Below are 22,856 nucleotides of genomic sequence, written 5' to 3'. Positions count from 1 at the left end.
GTTGTTGTTTTGTATGTTTTGCACCTTATGAATTATGTCCACTAAATATTGCAGTTTGACATGTCTTACTCTGAGTTAAAGAAAAAGTTACAATCAGGTAGTTGCAATACGGAGTTTTGGATGGTACTTTACCCAGGATGTGTGATATCTGTGCTAGATTATTTTATGTTGGCCATTGAGGATGGAACATTATACAAGATGGGCTGACCCAGAGAATAATTCTTAGAATTTTTAATTTCCTGTATTCTTAAAATTAGATTGATTAGGCTTTATATAAAGAACAAGAACTGGGATGAATGTGAAGTTCTCTGCACATAATTTTGGAGCATTTGTGTGTATGTGCATATAGGAGAGGTAATGCTCAGTTTGTTTAGGTTCTTTGTTTATGTTTGGCTTTAAGTCCTGTTCTATACCAAGATGGAAGCAATAACTACTGGACTACAGAGATCTGGATGAAGGATGTAGTTCTAACCCTGCACTGCTTAAGGTCTGCTCCCCAGTTCCATGTTACTCTATACATACTGTATTCTAAAAAGACAAGTCAAATTCTGTATTCTCCTTTTCCTCTTCTTTAACGTTTTTGAAAAATGTTTCTTATTTCAAAATGACCTCATGGTAATTCTCATCAGAATTTAGAAGGGTGGGGCTGTAATTCTGAGGCCTTCTGTTGCTGCTTCTGTGTAAAAATAAATACTACGTTTTCTGAAAGCTCATATTTGATGCTTAAAAATAAAGAGACGCTATTTTTCCTGTCTATTAAATACGTATAATGGGAAATATATTTTAGAGTTTCTTATCTACAGAGAAGGTGAAGAAAATTATTAATTGTGTATAAAGACAATATTCAATATTCACTACGGTTTCTGAAGTTTTCCCCAAACAACACCCAAATCTGTAGAGTTCTGTTATTTATCCTGTGAAGGCTTAAACTGTCAGCTCGGCTCTAGCACTTCTGACACAAAGACTGATATCTTTTCTTTTTTCCTTTTAGAAATTGGGTAGATAACCATGGAAAATCTTAAATATGATTTTGCAGTGAATTTGCAGTTTTATTAAGATAAAACAACTTAAATGCAATTGTAGAAAAACTAGTTGGTCAGTCAGCAGCTAAATGGGGATACAGGGTTCTACAGCATAATATTTCTCAGGTTTAATGCATATACTGATATCTAAAGAGCTTCTTACCACCCTTAAAACATCCTACGTAGGAGTTAGTGTCTCCAAGAAAAGTTATAAAATGCTTTGTAATGTTCAAACCGTAGCATACTGAAGAAACCTACTTGAATCACTGTGCAGCTTCTTCGCTTTTTTTAGTGGTAGACATGTTAAAATGACTATTAGTACTGTTGTTTTATCTTAACTCTTAAGAATGTGTGACAGACACTTTCACTGTCTTGGTATGCACTATATCAGGTTTAGTTGTTCCAGAGTTATTAATGTAGCTTGTATTCTTTCTGTTAAAGGATCCTTTGTGTCTTGAAGCATTGGTGTCCAGCACTGTAGCGTTTGCCTTTTTCTGGCTGCTTAACCTCGCATACCACCTGGCTTCTTGGCCAAACAATTGCATCTGCAAAGTGCTCTTGAACATGGTGTGAAATGAGGAGCATGCAGCAAGCATGGCTGTTTGCCTTTCCTTGGTGCAGCCCAGCGTGATTTGGTGCAGAGGGGATGGCCAGCTATGCAGCTGTGTGGTGAGACCCTCTTACCAGGTTCCTCTTCCAGTCAATGTAGAGGGCTTTTGTCTATTTGGGCTTTGTATTTAATTAGTGTTGTAGCTTAAACTGCAAGTTTTCATAATTAAGCGTGTACATCAGAGTTTCAACTCCTGCATTCAAAATACAAAGCATGTGCTATTAATGTGAAAAGTCTGGTTTTAAATGACTTGCCCTGTATTGTGAGGGAACAGAAAGGACTAAATTTCAGTTCTGGAGGACAGGACTCAGTTGTCTTTGATGATACTTCCCTTTCAATTCTTTGTCTCATTCCTTATATATCTCTTATATCATAAGAAAAACCCCAACCATAAACGAAAGGCCACAAAAAATGATGAAGCAGAAATTTCCTAAAGATGAAACTCCATAGAAAATGGAAGAAATACAAGGACACGTTATTCAAGCCCAATGATAAATATATAGAAATTGTGCTGATTGAATGTTTGACTTTCCAGCAATATAATATTGGGGTTTTTGCTGTTCTTATATGTGGAAATCATTAATAAAGCTGTAATATATTTTTTGTTGCAAACCACATTTTCCAAATTTTCATGGTGCTTATAGGCTAGTCTATGCCTGATTTGACAGAAAAGACCACATGTAAATTATAGTCTGTGTTCCTTACTCTCACAAGACTCCATCCTTGTGGTTTGCTTGGAAGGACTAAAATTTTGTTTCTCCACTTCTTACGCTATTCTCTCCCAAACTCCTCACTATTTTGATTTTTCAGAGTAGTCTCATTTCCATGCTGGTGGAGTATTGCAGCTGTTTCTTCCCTCCCTCCACAATAATTAAGCAATAGAGTGAATTGCAATTTTGAATAAAATAAATAAAAAATTATGATAAATTGTTTTGCCGTGTGTGTAGTAGATTACTTGTCAACGTGTTTAGTCAAAATTATGTCAGAATGTTTAGTCATCTGTCAAAATGTTTGTCCAGATTGGTATGTTGAGAGGGAAGGCAGTAGAGAAAATGTCAAGATTGAGACATGGAATTTAACAAGATGAGTGGAGTGAACTTGAAAGGGAAAATTCTTGGCTAAACAGAGGTGGTGGTTTAGAGTGAAGATACTGCAGTTATAGAATTCTGCACTAGGAGAATAGATCCAAGACCCCAGTAAAAAGCTGTATTGAATGAAACAGAATTAAAAAAAAAAAAAACAACAAAACCGCTCTTGCATCAATAGTAAGACCCACCTGAGAGACTGAGCCTTTAATTTGGAACTTCAGTTGACAAAAGTAAGTTCTATGGAGCTATAAATAAAGTTGAATATAGGTTTTCATTAAGATGAAGCAGGGAGATACTTCCTTGTTGACTTCACTGTCCCACTGTTTCTTCATTCTTCGGTATCCCAGGGCAAAGTCTCACATCAGACATATTTTTAGATGTGTTTTTAGTCTCAATAGAATTATTTTAATAATTACTGGGTGAGAAATGCTTTCACTATTTTTATCTCTCTCCAATTTAGAATGTTTCTGAAAATTCTTTTGCATCTAATTTTGTCTGGAGTTTGCATCTAAGTTAGGTCTGATTTTGTCCAGACAAAAACTTTTGCAACTCTTCACTTTTTTCAATATGAAGTATCTGTTCTGCATGTACAGATATTGCTTTGTTAGATTATGTGAAGAGGAGATATGGGGATTGTCTCTCCCAAAAGTATTAAAGTGTGATTCCCAGAGACATTAAGAGAAGAATAGTAGACTCCAATATTAATTAATATTTCAGAAGCTGTGTTTTTCCTGTTTCCTGTCTTGTATTCTGAATGAATTCCAAATTCGAAAATTTGTGTGTATTACTGTTGTGGCATGTTTTTTGATAGATCAAAAGTAGACTTTCCAGCAACTACGTGATATTGCTGTCATGGAGCAGTGACACAGCCTTAGCCAAGATAGCCATATCATTCAGTAACAATCACACACCAAGAGTTGAGCATGAGAAGGAGTTGCTAGGAGATGGAAAATAACTACAGTTTCTTTCAGATTAAGAGGCAGCTGTTTTGGAGTGACATGAACAGGTTATTATGCAAATCCAGTCTTTAATGGATTCTTTTAATTCCCCCTTTTTGTAATCTGGAATGGTGGGCTTAAGTATTTGGGTACAGAACAGATACACAAACAGGCTCTTATTCCAGTCTCCTAAAAAGTTTGGAAGAAACCTGATGTTTTGGAAACTAATAGGGAAGTAATAAGATCAGAAATTTTCCGACTCTTTTTTTCCTGGCTTAAGTATGATCCTTAGTAGTTTTTCTGCAGTATCCTGTGGCTGTTTCTGCACTATCCTGGGTGTTCAGTAGATGTTTGTGTCAGGTTTGTAACATAAAGCTGTCTCGGTTTTGTGAATCGGGAGATTATTTCTTATTGAAAAGACTGTCCAAAAGATTGTCCAAAAGGCCACTCAAAATTTCAGATGTGATGTAGTTGATGGGAAATTAAGAATGGTTGATGCACTTGAGTTACTGGCATCTGGCTGAAGGTTATTCACTTCCTGAAAGAAGTGAGGCAACAGTTCTGCCAACTACAGTTCTGCTCCATCTTGACTGAGTTCAGTATGGAAAACTGAGTCAAATAAACACACTATCTGCTTAATACTGTTTTTTACCTTTAAAGATAGAAGGTTCATTGAATTCAACTTCTGTCACCCTTCTTGGTTTTTTCTTGACTGTATGATGTAAGTATGAATGGTTTAAGAAAACAGGCTAACAGTAAAACCGATATGCATGTATTCCTTTTCTGCCTGAATAGGTCTTTTAGTGATAGCATCTGATTCAGTGTAAAACATAGTAAAAGATTAAATGAGTGAATGAATGTATTAGAAGGGTTATTTCAGAATAGTGATTATTCTTTCAGCGGAGTTGCTTCTTAAATTAACACTGACTTTTTTGCCCTAAAATACTTATTAGTTCAATTTGGACCAAAACCAGGTGATGATTGATTGTTTAAGAACAGGATTGGGTTAGTTTTCACAAGGAGCTGGATGGGGCACAGCTGGGACTGTGTGTTGCACAGGGACTTCCCAGGTCAGGCGGGTGAGCATACTGTTCCCTATATTCCTCTTTCAGTATTGTTGCTGTTGTTCTCCTCTTCCTTTTGCTGTTCTGATAAACTGCCTTTATCTCAGCCCACGAGCTTTGCCTTTTTATTCCTTTCTCCCCCTACCCTGTGGCTGGAGGGAGTGAGCGAAAAGACCGTGCGGTTCTTTTTGATGTCGGTGTTAAACCATGGAAGTATGCGTCGAACATACGCGTATTATGCTGATAAACAATTTTCTAAGTACCTTGTTCAATGCTAAGTATGATATTGCTGTAAAATTATTAGAGCAAATAACTTCAGTATTTTGTACGTTTATAGGTTTGCTTTCTTTTGTTTTTCCCAGTTTCTGTGTTTCATGGACTAGGTTGGGTAGATTGTGTTTGTGCTGGCTTCAAGCTGCTGTTTTATTTAATTATGAGTAACATTGCAGTTACACATACTTTTATGAATCTGTTTATCAATGGGCCTCAGTAGGATCTTTCAGCCTTAAACAAATCAGTTCAGGACACTTGGATGGCATTACGTCATCCCCATGTACTTTAAAGTCATCTCAATATAAATAAAATATGGTCAAGTCTTGATGGACTCTTCAGACTCCTTCCTACAGTTAAGCTTTTCAGAATATTAATGGAGAAGAATGCATCAAGGGATCAGAACAAGAAATACTGAACTGAGTCTGAAATATTTTTTTCATGTAATTAAATACTCTTAAAGAAGTAGTATTACACTAGAATTTACCTAACGTTCATGTGGGGGGAAAAAAAATAAACTGGCAAAACTGTAAATGAGATATTTTATTAGAACGTACTGAGAACAAATTGCCTTTGCTGTTCCTTCTTACACCTAGTGTTGGTCCTTCTAGTGTCAGAGGTGGGTACTAATCCTGTGAAATCTGGTACATTCTGTCATTGTATTAAGTGTGGAGATAGCCATCTGAGCCACGTAATAATGCTCTAGAATTTACATCTGCCTAGCACAGCCTTTACAGCATTCTGTTTTATTTATTCATGTTTAAGTGCCTAGAAAACCCAATTAAGATAATAAGAAGAGTATGATACCTGATACTATGTATAATTTCCTTTTGTGTGTCTGTCTTTGGGCTTTTCAAATTACAATGATTTGTATTTTTTTGGGTAGAACGTCAGCATTGCCCGTGTATACAAGTTCTACTTGGGGCAAATATATGTGCAGTATGGCTGTATGGTGGAAATGTAATGTCCATTCCCTTTGTTAGGAGATCGACTCTGTTGCAGTTGATACAGTCCAAGTTGTGTTTGGCTGCCTATGGGCAATCTTTACATTTGGCCTGATGCTCTGGAAATGTTATTGCTTTTGAGAACCTGAAGATTTGTACTTCTACAACCATTTTGGAGACTGTAGGCGGAGCCTTGATTAGGTTGTTACATTAATGTGACTGCCAAAGCATCAAAGAGATATTTTTGACTGTGTTATAGATATCTTTTTGTTTTAAAAGGGGCATCTAGAATAGTTTGTCTTTATCCAATCAGATTAGATTAGATTAGATTAGGTTTATCTTTCTGTTAGGTGTCTTTTCAGATGTTCTTTGAAACAGTGATTTACATACCACATAAGTACTATTACTCTCTTTGTGCACAGATGAGATATTTGGCACCAGTTATGTTAAAATACACAAACTTAGAGATGGAAGTTAGTGGAAAGTGAATGTTTTTCAAAAAGAAGTATTGAGGCACTGCTGTAGTTCTGGGATTTGTTGTCTTTAGACTCAATAGTCTGTAGCTTGTTTACTTTGATTTCCAAATGCTAACTTTAGATGTTAGATGCTTAGATTTTTGGGAATAAGTTAATACTCTTCTGCTTATAATAGCAACTGTAATTCATTTCAGTCATTGAGTCATCTTATTAATAGTAGGAATAAAATGGGATCTATTTTCTTGATAAAGTATCATTAATCTGCCTGAAATTTTCACAGCATGATATGTAACAGTGTTTTCATTGCCTTAAGTTTAGGTGGAAGAAGGAAGCAAAAATATACGCTTGGGCTCACTGATCTGTCTGCTGGTAGAAGAAGGGCAGGACTGGAAGCAAGTTGAAATACCAGCTGATGGTAGTGATCCATCTTCTGTGGCTCCACCAGCAGCTGCGCTTACCTCAAAACCTGCAGGTCCTTCAGTTGCAGCCCCTCCTAAACTGGAACGTGAACCTGGAAAATTGCAGTGAGTTTCTACGTTTGCTGTGAAATGGAACTCTTAGTTAAAACAGTAGAGCTGAACCACGAAGAATCTTCTGTTGCTTTTTATGCAGTACTAAGCTGTTAGCTCAAGAGAGTGTTTTGGTATCTGTGAGGTGGTGAAGCTTGCCAGAATATTTTGTTTGTAAGTCCAATAAGTCCATTTGAAGAACATAGTTTTATAAGAACATCTTACAAGGTTTATGTGCTTTTATTCTGACATAAAATTGCTTCATAAAGAATTCTAAGCTTCTAAGAAAGAAGTTGTGTTTATATACGACGGACACCAACACTTATGCATCAGGTGCTCAGTTTACCTATAACTTCTTTTGTATTTCTTTTTTAGGATGAAAAAATTCACATTCCAAAGCCCTTCCAAGTTCTTGCACTTTTGATATTAGAATAAATGTCGTATTTTCATAACAATTGAATGTGAAAAACTTAAAAGTGACAGTTCAGGTGCTTGTTGTTTAGTTTTGTTTTGATCTGTTAAGGTACCCTAAGCATTGCAGACATCTTAAAGGAAGAATAAATTAACCTCAAATTATTAGTCAGGTAACAGTAATCTATAAATCGCTGGTTTTGTGTCACAGGTTGTACCATATTTGGAGGTACTGCTCCTTATTTGGAGTGAATTGTGATAACACAAAAGCTGTAAAATTGCAGCCTATTAAGGAAAAGAATAAAAAGCTAATTTTGGTAGTGCTACACAAACTGCTTGGGTTTTGTTGTTTTGAGGGTTTTTTTGGTTTTCTAGTTTGGGTTTTGGGTTTTTGTGATTTTTAATTTTTTTTTTAAAACCTCATTACCTTTTCTGTCTGGTTTGTTGTGTTTACTTTTGCTGCCACCATTTAGGCTTTTCTCATGCAAATGAGAGACAACTAATTGAGGTCATTGCCCAAGCTTCCAGGAAAGAATCAAAGGATTAAGTCTTGCATGTTAGTACCAAAGGTCATAAAGTGCATCTCGCTTACTGCAACTCCTAATTAAACGTGTATCAGCATCTTTGGAATCAAATGATCATTAATTATGACATGGGGTTTTTTGGCAAAGGCTTATGGACAGTTCTTATTGGAGATTTTGTGGAAAGACTTGAAACCAAGTATTTATTCTTTTATGAAAATGTTGCTGCTTTTATGTCTAAGAATTCTGAAATTTCTCCTCTACATGTTGGTTTTTCTTCCTTTTTCCAGAAAGCAAATCATGCGAAGGTGCACTGGGTGCTCTGTAGCTATAGACTGTGCTTTTTAATTAATCACCGTTTCTGTTTCCAGGCAGAAACGTTTCTATTGAGCATACTCCATCTAGGTCAAGATGGCAGGTAGAGGTTTGCTAGTATTCTAGTATAACTTAGGTATATGGTGATTAAAATGTTTGAGGGTTTAATAGTTCTAGTGTGTCTTCTAAAGCAGATACTGAATTATGCAACTACATCTGTATGGCTCTTGCCTTCCCAAAAAGCAGCCATTCCATTAAATCTGTCCTATTAAATCAAGTTGAAGCTAGGGCAAAGGTGATGTTATAATTAGAATTAAGCTGCATTAATGATGCAATTACAGCTAGCCAAACAAATAATAGAGATGAGCAACCCTCTTGTCTAAGTTCCTAAAACTCATTTTTTAATGTAACTATAACAAGCTGGTCTTAAAAAAAAAAAGTATTTGGTTTTTCACTGATGACCCTTTTCCAGAAGAATCCACAAGTGTATAGTATCCCTGCTGTTAGAGGAAAGTTTTGAGATTAATTTTCCATTCTTTATTTTGATCTCTTTAGGGTCATTGTTGTGTGTTTAAATTCAGCCTTGCGTTAAAGCTTGATGAAGGGGCAATCTGCCTTCAGGTTTAGGATCACACTGTTGCCTTGCGTTAAAGCTTGATGAAGGGGCAATATGCCTTCAGGTTTAGGATCACACTGTACAGAACTCTATTTTCTTTCCCATCTGTTACTTCTGAAATTGTGAAGTTTCTCTTGATGTACATTAAATGAAATAAGTTAATCTTAGTGTTTAAATAGTTTATTTTTTCTCCTTACTTCTTTAGGGTTCGCTTAAGTCCTGCAGCTCGCAACATTCTGGAGACGCACGGTCTAGATCCAAGCAATATTACACCTTCTGGGCCTCGAGGAATCTTCACTAAAGAGTACGTAGGTATTTCAGGAAAGCTAGAATCTCATATTCCCATATTTCTTCCTTTGAACCTAGAGCAATCTTCATAAACTTGGGAAGTCATTATTTAAAAAAACAGCTTTTTGTTCCATTTTTTTCTATGGGGGAATGGCGTAGTTAAATTTGAAAAAACTGTTGAGAAGATGCAGAGAATAGGATAGGAAATATTATTAAGAAGCCTTTAATTTAAAAAAAAAAAATAATCCTTTTTGTTTTTATATCCCATCTGAACTGCCTTGTGTTACTGTCACATTTCCTGCAACTCAGCCTAATAGTGGCTATCAACTCCTAGGCACCACTGTTTACTACCATTATGGATTGCAAGAATTTTGCTACTCTGAGATGTATTCAGAGCCAAAATAAAATGCTGGTGGCCTGTTTTCTTCAACTCCTTTTCTTTGGGGCGTTCAGATCTTTAGCTGCTTTCACTGAAGTTCAGTTATGAAGTCTGTCAGGATTTAATTTATTCCCTTTTTTATTAGGCTGGGGAGAGCAATGAAGTATAATGGTAAGAAATCCAGAGTTCTGTTTTTTTCCAATCTTTGTTTCCCCCCATCTTTGATTTAAAGAATGTTCGTTTACACACCTGTGGTTTGCTATGATCAGGTTTCTAGTAGTTCATTATACTCTGTGAGTATTTTGATGTAGTGATTGGTACTCAAGCCTGGGAGTGAGGAATTTGTGTATAAAAACACATGGTAGATCCAGAGCCCTTAACCTTGAAATGGTGTGGTATCTTCACAGTAGTGTGTATGTAATTGGAGATGAGGATTTTGGCAGGAATACTTATTTTTGTTCTCAATAAAATTATTCCTTTTAACAAGTACCATCATTCACCTACGCAGACTGCTGTAAATTTAGTTCCATTCAAAGACAACCAGGTCTGTGTAACTTGGAATTGAACCCAGAGAAGCAGATGGTGGAAGTCTGCTGTTTTTTCAAAAGTCATTTTCCTATGGTCTTAGCATGAGTTGAGATAAAGTAAGGAGTTGAAAACATATATATATATATAAACATATATATATATAAATATCCTATGTAACAGGAAATTATTGGAGAGAATATTTTCTTAATTATGTAAGTGTAGTGGTAATTTATGGTATGTTACTAGGCTATGACAGGTGGAAACCCTCTAGGACTTTGAGCTACCTAATTAACATTCCCTAGTTGTCATGGAGATGTAGCAAAGATTTTTCTGTAGCTATGAGAATTATCTAACAAAATCTTTTCTGAAAACTCCTTTCTTCTATACAAAAGATTTTACTTTCAAACAATCACTTTAAGATACAGACTGTCTGGGGTGCTTTTTATCCATTCTTTTGAAATGGTGTTAATCTTCTGGATGCCTACAGGCTCTGTTATTATGTTCAGTTTGAAATGAAATGTTTCAGATCTTTGCAGAGAGCAGCTACAGATATTCAGGGAAATATTTCTTTTGCTAACTTGAGATTACTGTTAAAATAGATGCCATACTTTATAGCTGAGTGACTCATGGTGTCTTTTCCAAGTAGAGTAGTGATTGATTCTTTGAGGGAGTGTTGCAGCTTCACTTTTCACTTTTAACTCTGAGTTTCCTTATTGAACAGGGCTCACACTCACCAGATTACAAGAAACAAAGAAAGATAATGAGTTGTGTAAGCAAGATAGATTGCCCACCCCCGACTTCCTATCTTTGCATTCAGTTCACTGTAAGACTTTCACCAGCTACAGGAGCTTCTACTTAATAGTTTTCTCTGCCATAATCTACTCCCTTAGTAGACTGATACTTCATTTCTCTTATCTGTCTGTGCGTGGCTAAATTACTTTTGTTGTCTTCCTAATACTTTTTGTTTTATGGAGTGGCAGTTTTTTTATTTTTTATCAATATCCTCTGCTTTCTTCAGAAATGCACTAGAAAATTGACACGTCAGTACAAAGTAACTCACAACTTCCATCAAATATTCCACTGTGTTCCTAGTCATCAGCTCAGATGCTGTTTGGGAGAGCGTGTGCTAAAATTGTTGCTTGTTTCAGAGTACTTGTGCCCTTCCTCATTCTATTTACTAGTGATCTAGGGATTTATAAATGCAACCATAAAAAGTTGGGAGGTCTAGCTTTTCTGAGGCCATGTTCCTCCCATCTGTATCTTCATAGAATCATTGAATCAATTAAGTTGGAAGAGACCTTAAGGATCATCTAGTCCAACCATCAACCTAACTCTGACAAAAAAATAAATAAGAAATAGGAAATAAAAATTACTAAACCATATTCCTGAGGACCATGTCTGCCCGTCTTTTGAACACCACCAGGGATGGTGCCTCAGCCACTTCCCTGGGCAGCCTATTCCAATGCTGGATAACCCTTTCAGTGAAGAAATGTTTCCTAATATCCAATCTAAACCTCCCCTGGCACAACTTGAGGCAGTTTCCCCTTGTCCTATCTCCTGTTCCTTGGGAGAAGAGACTGACCCCCCCTGGCTACCCCCCCCTTTTCAGGTAGTTATAGAGTGCGAGAAGGTCTCCCCTCAGCCTCCTCTTCTCCAGGCTGAACACCCCCAGCTCCCTCAGCCTCTCCTCATAAGAGCTGTCGCTAAGTTAGTGTGATTTGGCATTGGAGCTGTGCAGGCATTTGCATTTTCAGCTTGCAAATAAGGCACAGCACACACACGTAGTCCTAGTTTACCAGAGGGTCATTTCGTGTGTGAGTATTGAGTGCAGGCTTACAGCGGGATCTGTGCGGTGTGCCATTCGTCAGCTGCAATTATGTGCAGAAAGTACAATACCTAGATGTTCCTCATGTGTAACGTTCTCAGCTCACCATTTTCCTGCTTCCAGGAAATCTATGAATTGACTAATCAGATGTTCAAAGGACAGGAGATTGGGACAAGTTAGTAACAATAACTGCCACCAGACTGCACCACTGCCAGTCTGTGCATCTGCTGTTGCACCATTGGATCCTTTGTGATTTTTAGGTGTGTGTATAACCTCTGAGTTGTCCATTTCAAACAACGTATGTTTTGAGCATAAAATACTCTGTTAAATTCTGCCATTCTTTGGATTTTGGCTAACATGGCATGGAAAGACTTCTGTAGTGGTGGTAAACTGAAGTCTAATGGAGTTTCCAGAATCTGCATACTTCTAACAATGACATCTTGGTAAGGGATACTTTTTTTGAATAAATGTTTACCAGGCTCTGGTATCATTTCCGGGGAGCAGGTTACTGTCTGTCATGTTTGTTACACCCCTCTCTCACCTTTTTCCATCATTATCCTGTGTTGATAGAAGTCTACCCTTCTTATTCCTGTTCTAATTAAATATCTATTGGCCTGACTCGTACTGAAATCTGTTTAATTTGCTTTGATGCCTCCTCCAACTCTATTTATATGCAGGCTTGCAGTCTTGCACCCATGACAGTTAAGACATTACTATACCTATTTTTCTTAATCAGTTAATGATGTGGAATTGTTGCAGGGGGGAGAATTATTTTTATATGTATACATGACAACTATTTATGTGATTATATATATATGTGAAAATTGGTATTGTATATGTATATTTTATATGTATTTATATCTCATACTCATGCATGAGTTTCAAAAACTCCTGAGTGAATCTCCCAATCTAAAATTAAGCTCCATTTTGATAATACATTTTACAGTTAACACACTAAAAGTCACCAAAGTTATTAGAGCATTTTGACTTGGCTACGGTAGGTAGAACCATCTGGTTTTTGTCATTTGCATAATATATTGAAGTAATTTTAAAGCATTTCCTTAGCCTTAAAAGCTTTTATAAGATCTTATAAATTTTATATTTTATGTATCATGGAGTATAATGAGCAGGTGGCCTGTCATATGACTGCCAGGTTAAAATCCTTAAGTAATTTTTGGTAGCTTCTAATATGTTAACTGGAAAAGTTGCATTATGTCATGCAGTTACATTTTTTTATTTTTTTTTTTCCCTCTCAAATTGTAGAGATGATTTTCCTCGGGGATGATGTGCATTCAACGAAATCTAATTTTTTCCCTGATATAGTAGTTCTGTTAAATACTAACTACTTATTTTAAAACAAGTTTTGGCTAATGTGAATTTGGGAAAATAAGTAACGATTTTAATAATGACCAACTTACATGCTGAGCTTGGTCTTTTTTTTTAATTATTTGTTGAAGTATGTATTGAAGCTAAAAATAAATTGAAGTGAGTCACTAATCAGTAGAAGTCATTATTTAGAGCATACTGAGTTTTTGGTTTTCACTTTGTGATTCTGAAGTGCTATTTTGTTAGGAAGAGCTAAGAACTCATAATGTTGTTCTGAGATTTTGTCCTTTCTACAAAAAATTACCAACACAAAGGACTGACTCCCACTCGAAGACATACATACTCTCATTCTAGCAGGAATCTATTGAAATTAGGTAGTTCTGTTGTTTAGTATTTATGGGTTATGTTTCAAAGCCATGATATGGTTGTAAGTAGTCTCACTTTTACACTTATTTTTAATTTCCTCTGCCACTTGATGTAATAAAGCTTTGTACTTTTATGTGTACATAAAGATTTGTGTACGTGCTGTGGTGATGTCTTTATGAAGTGATATAGATTTATCTAGGGCATACGATACAGACTTTTGTTATCAGATCTGAAGCATAAAAGAGGAAATCTATGGCTGATAGAGCTCTTCTAACAAGTTGCTATTATAGGTGCACTTACAGCTGCAAAACAGAAGCTTTACTATAGCTTATTTCCCTTACAGTTGGTGGTGTAAATGCAGTGTTTTCTATTTAGTCCCATAGGTACTAATGTTTAGCATGTTGCTTTGTAAAAGCAGTGCACCTAGGGTAGATGTAATATTATAGCTTAAACATGGGAGTTTACTTATGTGTGTCATAGTGTGCCTGCAAGAGAGAAGTTTTGTGGTGATAGCTATACAGCTATACAGTACAGACCCTGGGAGAATGCTTGCAGAGTAGAGGAGGTTCAGTCACACCTGGGACTGTTAGACGTTTCTCAGTTTTTGGCTTTGTTTCTTTAGTGTGTGTGCTTTCAAATTGCTTATGGAATATGGGATTGTATACTATTTACACCTGTTTGCACATATTTGTCAAAAAGGTATAGAGAATTGAATGATAAATGTACTACTCAATTTTCTGTGAGCACTAATTACTTACATTAAATTCAAATGATTACAACTATAATAGATGAAACAGCTTTTATTTGAGACTTTATAGCCTAAGTGTACTCTGATATCTTCTTTAGAAGAATTGCTAGTGCAATTCACATATTACCTTGTACAATCACAGTTAGTGATGATGAATGTTATGCTTCTCTGACAAATGTTTTCTGTTATATATTCAAGCCCTTTTATTCAGAAGTTAATGATTATTTACTGAAAAGATAGCAGAAAAGAGACACAAAATTCATATTAGTTAATATTAATCACCATCTTAATGTTTGGTCTGACAATAGAAATTTAAATGCAGGTAATTAATTAAAATAAGTGATGAAATAGTAATACTTCAGGAATTTTTGAAATAATTTCTTTGTTGTCAGTATTTCACTGTGTTTAATCACCAGGGATGCTCTCAAACTCCTGGAAGAGAAGCGCAAGGGCAAGCCCAGTGAAACGAAACCTGTGGTTTCTCCAGCTCTTCCCCAGCCTACTGCAGTGCCTCCTGCTTTGCAAACAGCAGCTGGGACTTCTGCTTATCCAAGGCCAGCAGTTCCACCAGTTTCCACACCAGGACAACCTGCTGCACTGGTAAGGTGTCTGTTAAGTCCTCAACATTGCTGCAGTTAAGTATTGCTATGGCTACTTCAGTAGCTGTATAAGCTTTCCAGAACTGGAAAGACAAGAAAACTAACACGCCACCCAGATGCTAAGCCCAGGTATGTGCAGTCTTTAGTATGTTTGAGTGATTTTAAAGCAGTGTAATTCAAACTGCAGAGCTCTTGAAATTATGCTCTGTGCACTGCTTTGTGTAACTTGCAAATGGAAACCATAAAAAAGTTTGTTGCAGGCTTGGAAAGAGGAAGGCCAGAGAGGCTGCAGTTCTCAGTCCCCAAACAAGAAGATGAGACTAATTTGGAAATCAACAATATACCCTTTCCCTCAATCCCTGCAGGATCAGTATGGCAGCATGTATTTCCAAACCTGGAGAAACTGGAGTCCTGGATTATTTTTACTGTACTTGATTCATTAACTTATATTCCATGAAAGCAAATGTAAATATCCATTGATGAGTTGTCAGGAGGTGATGAAGGAAAGGACTTAGTGGTTGCTTTGAAGAGTAATTTTGCAAACTCTAGCACGTAAATACAGTTTCTGTGTTAATTTGAAATGTTAGAAGTACCAGAAATTATTCTTTAACAAATAAATGTCCATGTTTAAACACACATTAGTAGAAATTGAAAATTTTTTGTGAAAAATGATGGGGGGGAGACTTTCTGGCTCTACAACGAAATTTGAAGTATCTGTACAGGCTGCAGTTTACAATGTAGCTACAATTCATAATATTCAGAAAATGACGCTTTTTTTTTTTCGTGCTGCAAAGAACCAGACAGCACAGAAAGCTCAAACTTAGATAGTTTTCCATTACAGGAAAAAAACATGTTTCTGTCATTGCACAAGAACATACATATTGCAATTTCTTGTGTGTGGAGAACTACTCAGTATACGTGCTATAGATGAGGTATACAAAATAATGTTTTACAGAATCACTTGTTTTCTTGTTTTCTGTAGTTACTGGTGTAGAATAGCAAAAATGGCAGTAAATCCTGTCTTAAGGAATCACTTGGAAATGAAAAAGCAGTAGCTTACTGAGGAAATAGTCTGTTATGACTTAAATGGAACAAAGTGTGTTCTGAGCAATATGCCACGTCTGGCAGATTGAGCAGTGCTTAGATATTCTGGATGAGAATTAATGCCTGAATTAATGTGGGTTCAGAGGAGGGCCACGAGGATGCTCGGAGAGCTGGAGCACCTCTGCTGTGAGGACAGGCTGAGGGAGCTGGGATTGCTCAGCCTGGAGAAGAGAAGGCTCCGGGGAGACCTTATAGTGGCCTTCCAATATCTGAAGGGGGCCAACAGGAAAGTTGGGGAGGGACTTCTTACAAGTGCTTGTAGCGACAGGACGAGGGCAGATTAACTAATCTAAATTTAGATTAGACATTAGGAAGAAATTCTTTACAGTGAGGGTGGTGAGACTGGAAGAGGCTGCCCAGAGAAGTGGTGGAGGCCACGTCCCTGGAGATATTCAGGCTTGATGAGGCTCTGAGCAATCTGATCTAGTTAAAGATGTCCCTGCTTGTGCAGGGGGGGTTGGACTAGATGACCTTTAAAGGTCCCTTCCAACCCAACACGTTCTATTTGGAAATATTTTTTTTAAGCAGTCTGCTAGAATAGTAGGATTAGTTTTATGCTGTAAATTGAAACTGTCTTTATTCTGTAAATCTGTTGTGTTGATCCAAGTTAAGTGGAGTAGACTCAATGGATCTCAACTATATTAATTTCAGTAGTTGGAATATATCTCTTTTTGATATCTAGGGGATGTTTGAAGTGAGCAGGAGTCGCTGATGATAACAAGGCCATGCTGGAGTCCTGTTTGAGCAAAGGGGACGAATGTTTTCTCTCTTGATATTTAATATGCAACATATGATTTCTTTCAGGGCACATTCACAGAAATCCCAGCTAGCAACATCCGAAGAGTTATTGCAAAGAGATTAACAGAGTCTAAAAGTACTATACCTCATGCATATGCTGCTGCTGACTGTGACATTGATGCTATTTTGAGATTAAGAAAAGAATTGGCCAAAGGTTAGTGGTTAAACTGAATTACTATAACATGGTACTAATGTGTATAATCAAAGATTGCTTTGTTTTTGCTAAAATCCGCTAAGTACACCATGCAATAGGATGTTTTAATAGTTTCAAAATTAACTGTGCAGACTAAAATCTTTCCTAAATCTCAGTTCTACAAGATATAGATGACATACCTTTTAAATTTATTTTTTTTTTCAGTAGAATGCTCTTCAGGCAGATACTTCATGCAAAATATCAGAACAGTGTTGTTTGCTTAGTGTCTTTTTGTTTAAGGACTTCTACTGAGTTGGGTAAAAAACCCAATCAAAATCTTTTATTACTTTACTGTCATAATCTTCATAATTTAAATTATTTTTATTACCTTTAGAAATACTTGATCAATATGCTGATTTTAATGTTGTCTACAAGAAGTGGCTCCAATTTCATAGTTTGTGAAAGCATTGAACCAAAACCCGTGGAAACTCTTTATGAAATCACTTATAGATGGTTGGACTCGATGATCCCAAGGGTCTCTTCCAACCTAGACGATTCTATGTTTTTGCCTGTAGTTACTGGAATTTTTCCTTCTTTTTTAAAATTTGGTAGCTGGTTTAATATTCTGTAAAGAGGACACCAGCACAGTGCAATCTGTGTATAAATACCAGCATCAGAAATATGCAAACATATGTTCTAATAAAGCTCTGACATCTGTAAATTAATTTGATCAGGCCAGATTTACAGCTGAGTAGGTTCAACATGTATTAATCGAGGGCATCTTGCTCTTCAGTAACTCACTTTAAGTTAGAGGATTTTCTCAAAATTTTCTTCTGACTCGGAGATATTTAAGCTTGAGGAAAAAAATATTTTATGTCTTTTTTTCCATCACACTTATAAGGCGGCTATTGTCCAATAAGTGCACATCTTGAACAAGAATTTAAAAGACTGTAATGAAATAAGGTCAGAGAGAGAATGGTTGAGCAGTTGCATTATAAGACTTTTTCTCAGCAATGTTGTATCTCTGTCACCAGTCTGGTAAGCTGTGGAAAAAAATAACTAGTTAATTCCCTGTCCTTTCAGTCTCACCTTCCATCTTCATTTATCTCCTAAGCTACTTGCAGAGGTTCTAGATTTTTGGGAGATATTTTTCTTCAGAGAAAAGCTGGATTAAAGAGTTGAAAACCTGTGCTGCTTGTGCCTCTGTAGTATCTTCGTTCTTTGTGATGCAAAAACTTGAGCTTTTTTCAGCTGTTCTAGTCCACGTGACACATTTTGGCGTCAGACCTGTAAAACAGTTATTCAAGCCCAGCTGAGGTGATGTTGCCGAGTAGGAAGCAGTAGCTGAGGGGTAGGGAGCCAGGCGCAGGTGGGGGCAATGCAATTTCCTGCCTGGCTGTGATGCTCTCATTCTACTACATTGAAAAATGAGGTTTGGAGGCAGCTGTCCAGGAGGAGTAGCTGAGGAGAAAGAGTAGTAATGAGAAGAAAATTTGTTGTTGTTTTGGGTTTTTTTTGGTTTCTTTTTTTTTTCTACTGTACCTCTTTAGAAACAAATTTTGGTCTTAAAAAAGACATTCATGGTAGAATTCAGCTCTCTACACAAGAGGAAGGTACATAAACAATATCACATGTATTCTTTTTGGTGGTGTTGAATTAATCCTTTTTTTCTGGTTTTAAATCGTTCTCAATAGTTCAGCTTTTATATGTGTACCTCATTATTACACCAAGTAGTAGAAATAGAATTAATAGTGTGTGCTGTTTTAGACATTTCCACAACAATGAAAAGTGAATATTTATATCTTTAAGGCAGTGGCATGTTTTATTCTAAAGCTTCATCGTTGCTATCACAGTTTGAAAGCTTGTAGGGTCAGGCTCAAATGATGATTTTCTGAATCCATGTGAACTCTGCATTCAGTATAGCGTAGCAGGATAGTTTTAGTTTACATTTTTATTGCAGTACTGATTGCGAAACCAAGTGCTTTCTTCGCCTGTATTGATGCATTTATAGCACAGTGTGAAAACTGGGGCCACCTATTGCTGACATTGCTGTGGCTTTATTTAATCTGCACAAATTAGGTCCAGTTCTGAGAAATACTGCATGTTCTAAGGTTAAACTGAAGTCTCTGAAACCTAGAGAACAATAGCCTTGAAAACTGACCCCAAATCACAACACTTCTAACAAACCTCCTGAAAAAAGGAGAAATACTGTTAATCATCAATTATTGCACATTCACTGAACTTGAGTCCTGACTTTTTACTGAACATTTTTCTCAGAGGCTGCATGTGATAGTAATGCTAAGGAATGCTATTTGGAATTCTAAATTGCTTTCAGCATTTATGTCAGTTTTGGGGCTTTAGTTATCATCAGTCAGTTACTAATTTCAAAGCAAAATATGGTAATGGTTTTGAAAAGTCATGAAAGAGTACAAGGGCCTTTTTAAGTTTTCTGTGTAGTAAGTAGGACTATGTTTAACAAAACTTTTGAAAGGATGAAGAACCTAATCCAAGCTGTCAAGGAAGAGAGCCTGGATTGACAGGGAAGGAAATGAGAGTTGTTACCATGTATTGCTGTACATGTGAAGGCTGCATTTCTGGCAAGTAGAATGAGGAGGAAACAAGACTAAAAAAAGAAAATATGTCAGTTTGGAGGGCTTTCATGGTAAGTAGTTCTGGAGCTAGGAGATTGAATTTGGTGGGTCCCACAATCAGTTTCTGAGGTCTGTTCTAGAGAGTGGTCCCCCTGAAGTCTGGTTCTGACAAATTGCAGTAGCTAAACAATGTCTTAAGAGAAACCTGTTGTGACAACCTAGAAAAATATGTATTGTTTATATTTAAAATGGGCGGGTGGGATGTATGTTGAGTTTCTTTTATACATAATTGGAAAAATGGTATTTTCGTTAATATAATTTGTAAAAGTAAACTTGTTTTTCATTTGAAGCTTTACTGGCAATTGAAATGAATTAAAGTGAATCTGAAAGAAAACATATTGGTTTCATAGAAATAATGAGTCCAAACAGTGTTTCAGGTTATCTTTTGGAGTATCTGCAACTCGATGTGTGTTTGAGTCTCCTAGAAGCAGAAGATTCAGTTTGGACTGATGTCAAATAAGAGAAGAAAGGGAGCAGTAGTACAACAGTTTGTGGTTTTGTTAGTAGATATTTGGTTGTCACGTCCTTTTCAGTTCTTGAAAGAAAAGAACTGGGTCTTGAACTCTGGAAAATGGATGAGTGTGAATCTTTAATTGATAAGGCACTTGTACAAATGCACCGGGAGGTAAGAGTTGGCATTTCTTGGTATCCCGGGGAGATGCATGCTTTCGTGTGCCCCTTTACTCTTAGGTACAAAGTACTCATTGAAAAATATGCATTAAATAACTTCTCTGTAATAAATAATTTGATAGAGAGCAAAATATGGTTTTCTGGCACTCAGGAAACAACTGCCAGTTTTAAGTCAAGAGTGTTAAATTTTACAGACTCCAAAGTCACATGAATATTTCTGACCAGTGACACAGTGGGCATTGGTAGCTTCAAAGTAATATTTTTATTACTGTAGCTTTGGGTGATGATCCACAATTCAAGAAGATTATGACAATCTTTCAGTTATTTGATCAAAACGTTCTTGGTACTGTTTACTTGTCTTTAATTATTTTTACAGGGCTTTTGTTTGTTTGTTGTTTGGGGTTTTTTTAGCATGAAGAAGGAGAACAGCAGTAGAACCAAGAGATAAAAGATATCTTCAGCCTTTTGTGGTTTGGGAAGGTGGGAGGGGAGGAGGTTCATTCTTTGTTTTTTGAAAAAATAGTATTGTATTTGCCCTAGACAGAGTACCTAGGTCTTCAGAAGCTTTCTTGGTCCCATCTGTAAACGTTTTGTATGACAAGACCAACATAACTCAAATGAGTAATTTTCTTGTCTTCGGGGAAAGGAAGGCACATCAGCAATCCAGTATTCACTGCCTATTACGCCAGATAATAAGCAGTGATTAGCTGTAGGTCGGTGGGTGGTTTGGTTTTTTTTTTGTTGTTGTTGCCCCACTCTCCCCAGCCCCTCCAGAATGATACTATAGCTTTTATATGTGACATCTCTTCCAGCTCTAGATGCTAGTGCTCAACTATAGAATGACTTTTGATTTACTGAAAGCTTTGCCTCTGGGGCAAGGTTAAAAAGCAGCTTTGTTGTTAATCATGGTACAATGTCAAAAAATATCTTCCAAGTTAAATTTCTTTACATGAATAGGTTATCATGTGGAAGCATAGAAAAGGGTTTTCGAGGCTAATCTAATAAAGTTAGCCTTGAAGGGTTCTGTATACAGAGGCACCAGCTAGTTTTTAAACACAGATAAGTGTTCGTATGGCTATATGCCTTTCTGACAAAGAATGTATTAGTCTTTGCTCTCTCCTTGACCCATGTTTTTGTTGATATAATACAAGATATGCTAGCAACCAGGTATTTCTAGCAATTCAGACTGTTTTGATTTTCCTGGGTTGTCACAGTATAGGGGTGTTCTCGTGATAGAACAAGACATAAATCCTCCAGGACTCCTCAGGTGCTTCATAGTCATCTGCTGTTCCTGAGGCTTTACCCTGTGCGTGAATTTTCTCTTAGTGTAGTGTCCCAGAGCTTTACACCTAGGAGCTAGAATGCTGACACTGGGGGGCTACTGTTATGTGCTGGTGACTAGCCCGCACTTCTTTATCCATTTGTGAGGTCCTAAATAAAATTAGACTAGTATATTCAGATTTTCTAGATAATGATACAGGAGCTGCTTCTCCTTTCACTGGAGTATTGAATGACTACTTTATAATGCAAGAGTACCCAGGTCATTTTTCTACCTGATTTTTTTAAATGATGCCGTATTCACAAGTTAATGTCAAAGACAATTTATGATATTGACATTTTCTTTCAATAGTAGCAGATTATAAGAGATGAAGTACAAAATTGTCTTAGGATGTTCACTTGAAATATTTCATATCTCTCCTGCTGCTGTGGATTCTGAATTAATGTTTTTTCAAAATGTAGAGGTGGGAAAGAGCAATATGTCTTTGCATAAAATTGAATTGCAGCAAAGGTCCTGGTACATTTCTTTTCTTTTTCCCAATGGAAATGTTCTTGGTTTCTCACACACGATGAGATGAGATGAAATCTGGCAAAGGAAGCAGGAGACTTCCATGGTTGAGCAGAGAGCTTCTGAAAAAGCTCAAGTGGAAGAGGGAAGTTTGCAGTGCGTGGAAGAAGGGACTGACCACTTGGGAATATGCAGTGGTGAAACAAGGAAAGCCAAAGCCTCCTTGGAATTAAACTTGGCAAGAGACATCAAGGTCAACAGGAAGGGTTTCTTCAGGTATATGGGAGGCAAAAACTAGAGAAAATGTGGGCCTGCTGTTGCTGTGGTGACAGAGGATGCAGAGAGGTGGCGATGCTGATTGCCTTCTTTGCTTCATTCTTTACTGTTCAAGCCGGCCCTCAGGAGTCCCAGACTTTGGAGGTAACAGAGAAAGTGTGGACAAAGGAAAACAAAGGAAAACTTGGCCTTGCTTGAGGAGGATCAAGTTAGAGATCAGTTAAGTAAGCTTCTCTATCTACAAGTCCACGGGTCCTGATGGGATGCACCTGCGAGTGCTGAGGGAGCAGGCAGAAGTCGTTGCTGGGCCACTCTCCATCATCTTTTGAAAGGTCCTGGAGAACAGGTGAGGTGCCCAAGGACTGGAGGAAAACAGATGCCCCTCCAGTCTTCAAAAAGAGCATAAAGATCGATCTGGGAGACTACAGGCCGGTCAGCGTCACCTCCATCCCTGGAAAGATGATAAAACAGCTTGTGCTGGGCGTCATCTCAAAGCATATGGAGGAAAAGAAAGCTATTGGAAGTAGTCGACATGTATTCACCAAGGGGAAGTCATCTCTGACTAATCTGATAGCCTTCTACAGTGGTATGACTGGATGAGGGGAGGGCAGTGGATGTTGTCTACTTTGACTTCT

The 22,856-nt window shown here is 37.0% G+C and overlaps 1 protein-coding gene across 1 annotated transcript in view; it reads left to right on the top strand.

Moving 5' to 3' along the window:
• PDHX (pyruvate dehydrogenase complex component X) overlaps nucleotides 1–22,856 on the top strand; it is a 62,807-nt gene that overhangs the window by 26,468 nt on the left and 13,483 nt on the right. Inside the window, exons 4-7 of the mRNA XM_014937152.1 lie at nucleotides 6,731–6,936; nucleotides 8,990–9,088; nucleotides 14,661–14,844; nucleotides 16,752–16,899. Coding sequence (XP_014792638.1) covers nucleotides 6,731–6,936; nucleotides 8,990–9,088; nucleotides 14,661–14,844; nucleotides 16,752–16,899 — 637 coding nt within the window. The remainder of the gene's footprint in view (nucleotides 1–6,730; nucleotides 6,937–8,989; nucleotides 9,089–14,660; nucleotides 14,845–16,751; nucleotides 16,900–22,856) is intronic.

Source organism: Calidris pugnax, unplaced genomic scaffold (assembly GCF_001431845.1).
Source record: "Calidris pugnax isolate Ruff unplaced genomic scaffold, ASM143184v1 scaffold3, whole genome shotgun sequence".
NCBI lineage: Eukaryota > Metazoa > Chordata > Aves > Charadriiformes > Scolopacidae > Calidris > Calidris pugnax.
The sequence above is the reverse complement of the archived record's forward strand: the minus strand, read 5'-3'. Positions and strand labels throughout refer to the sequence as shown.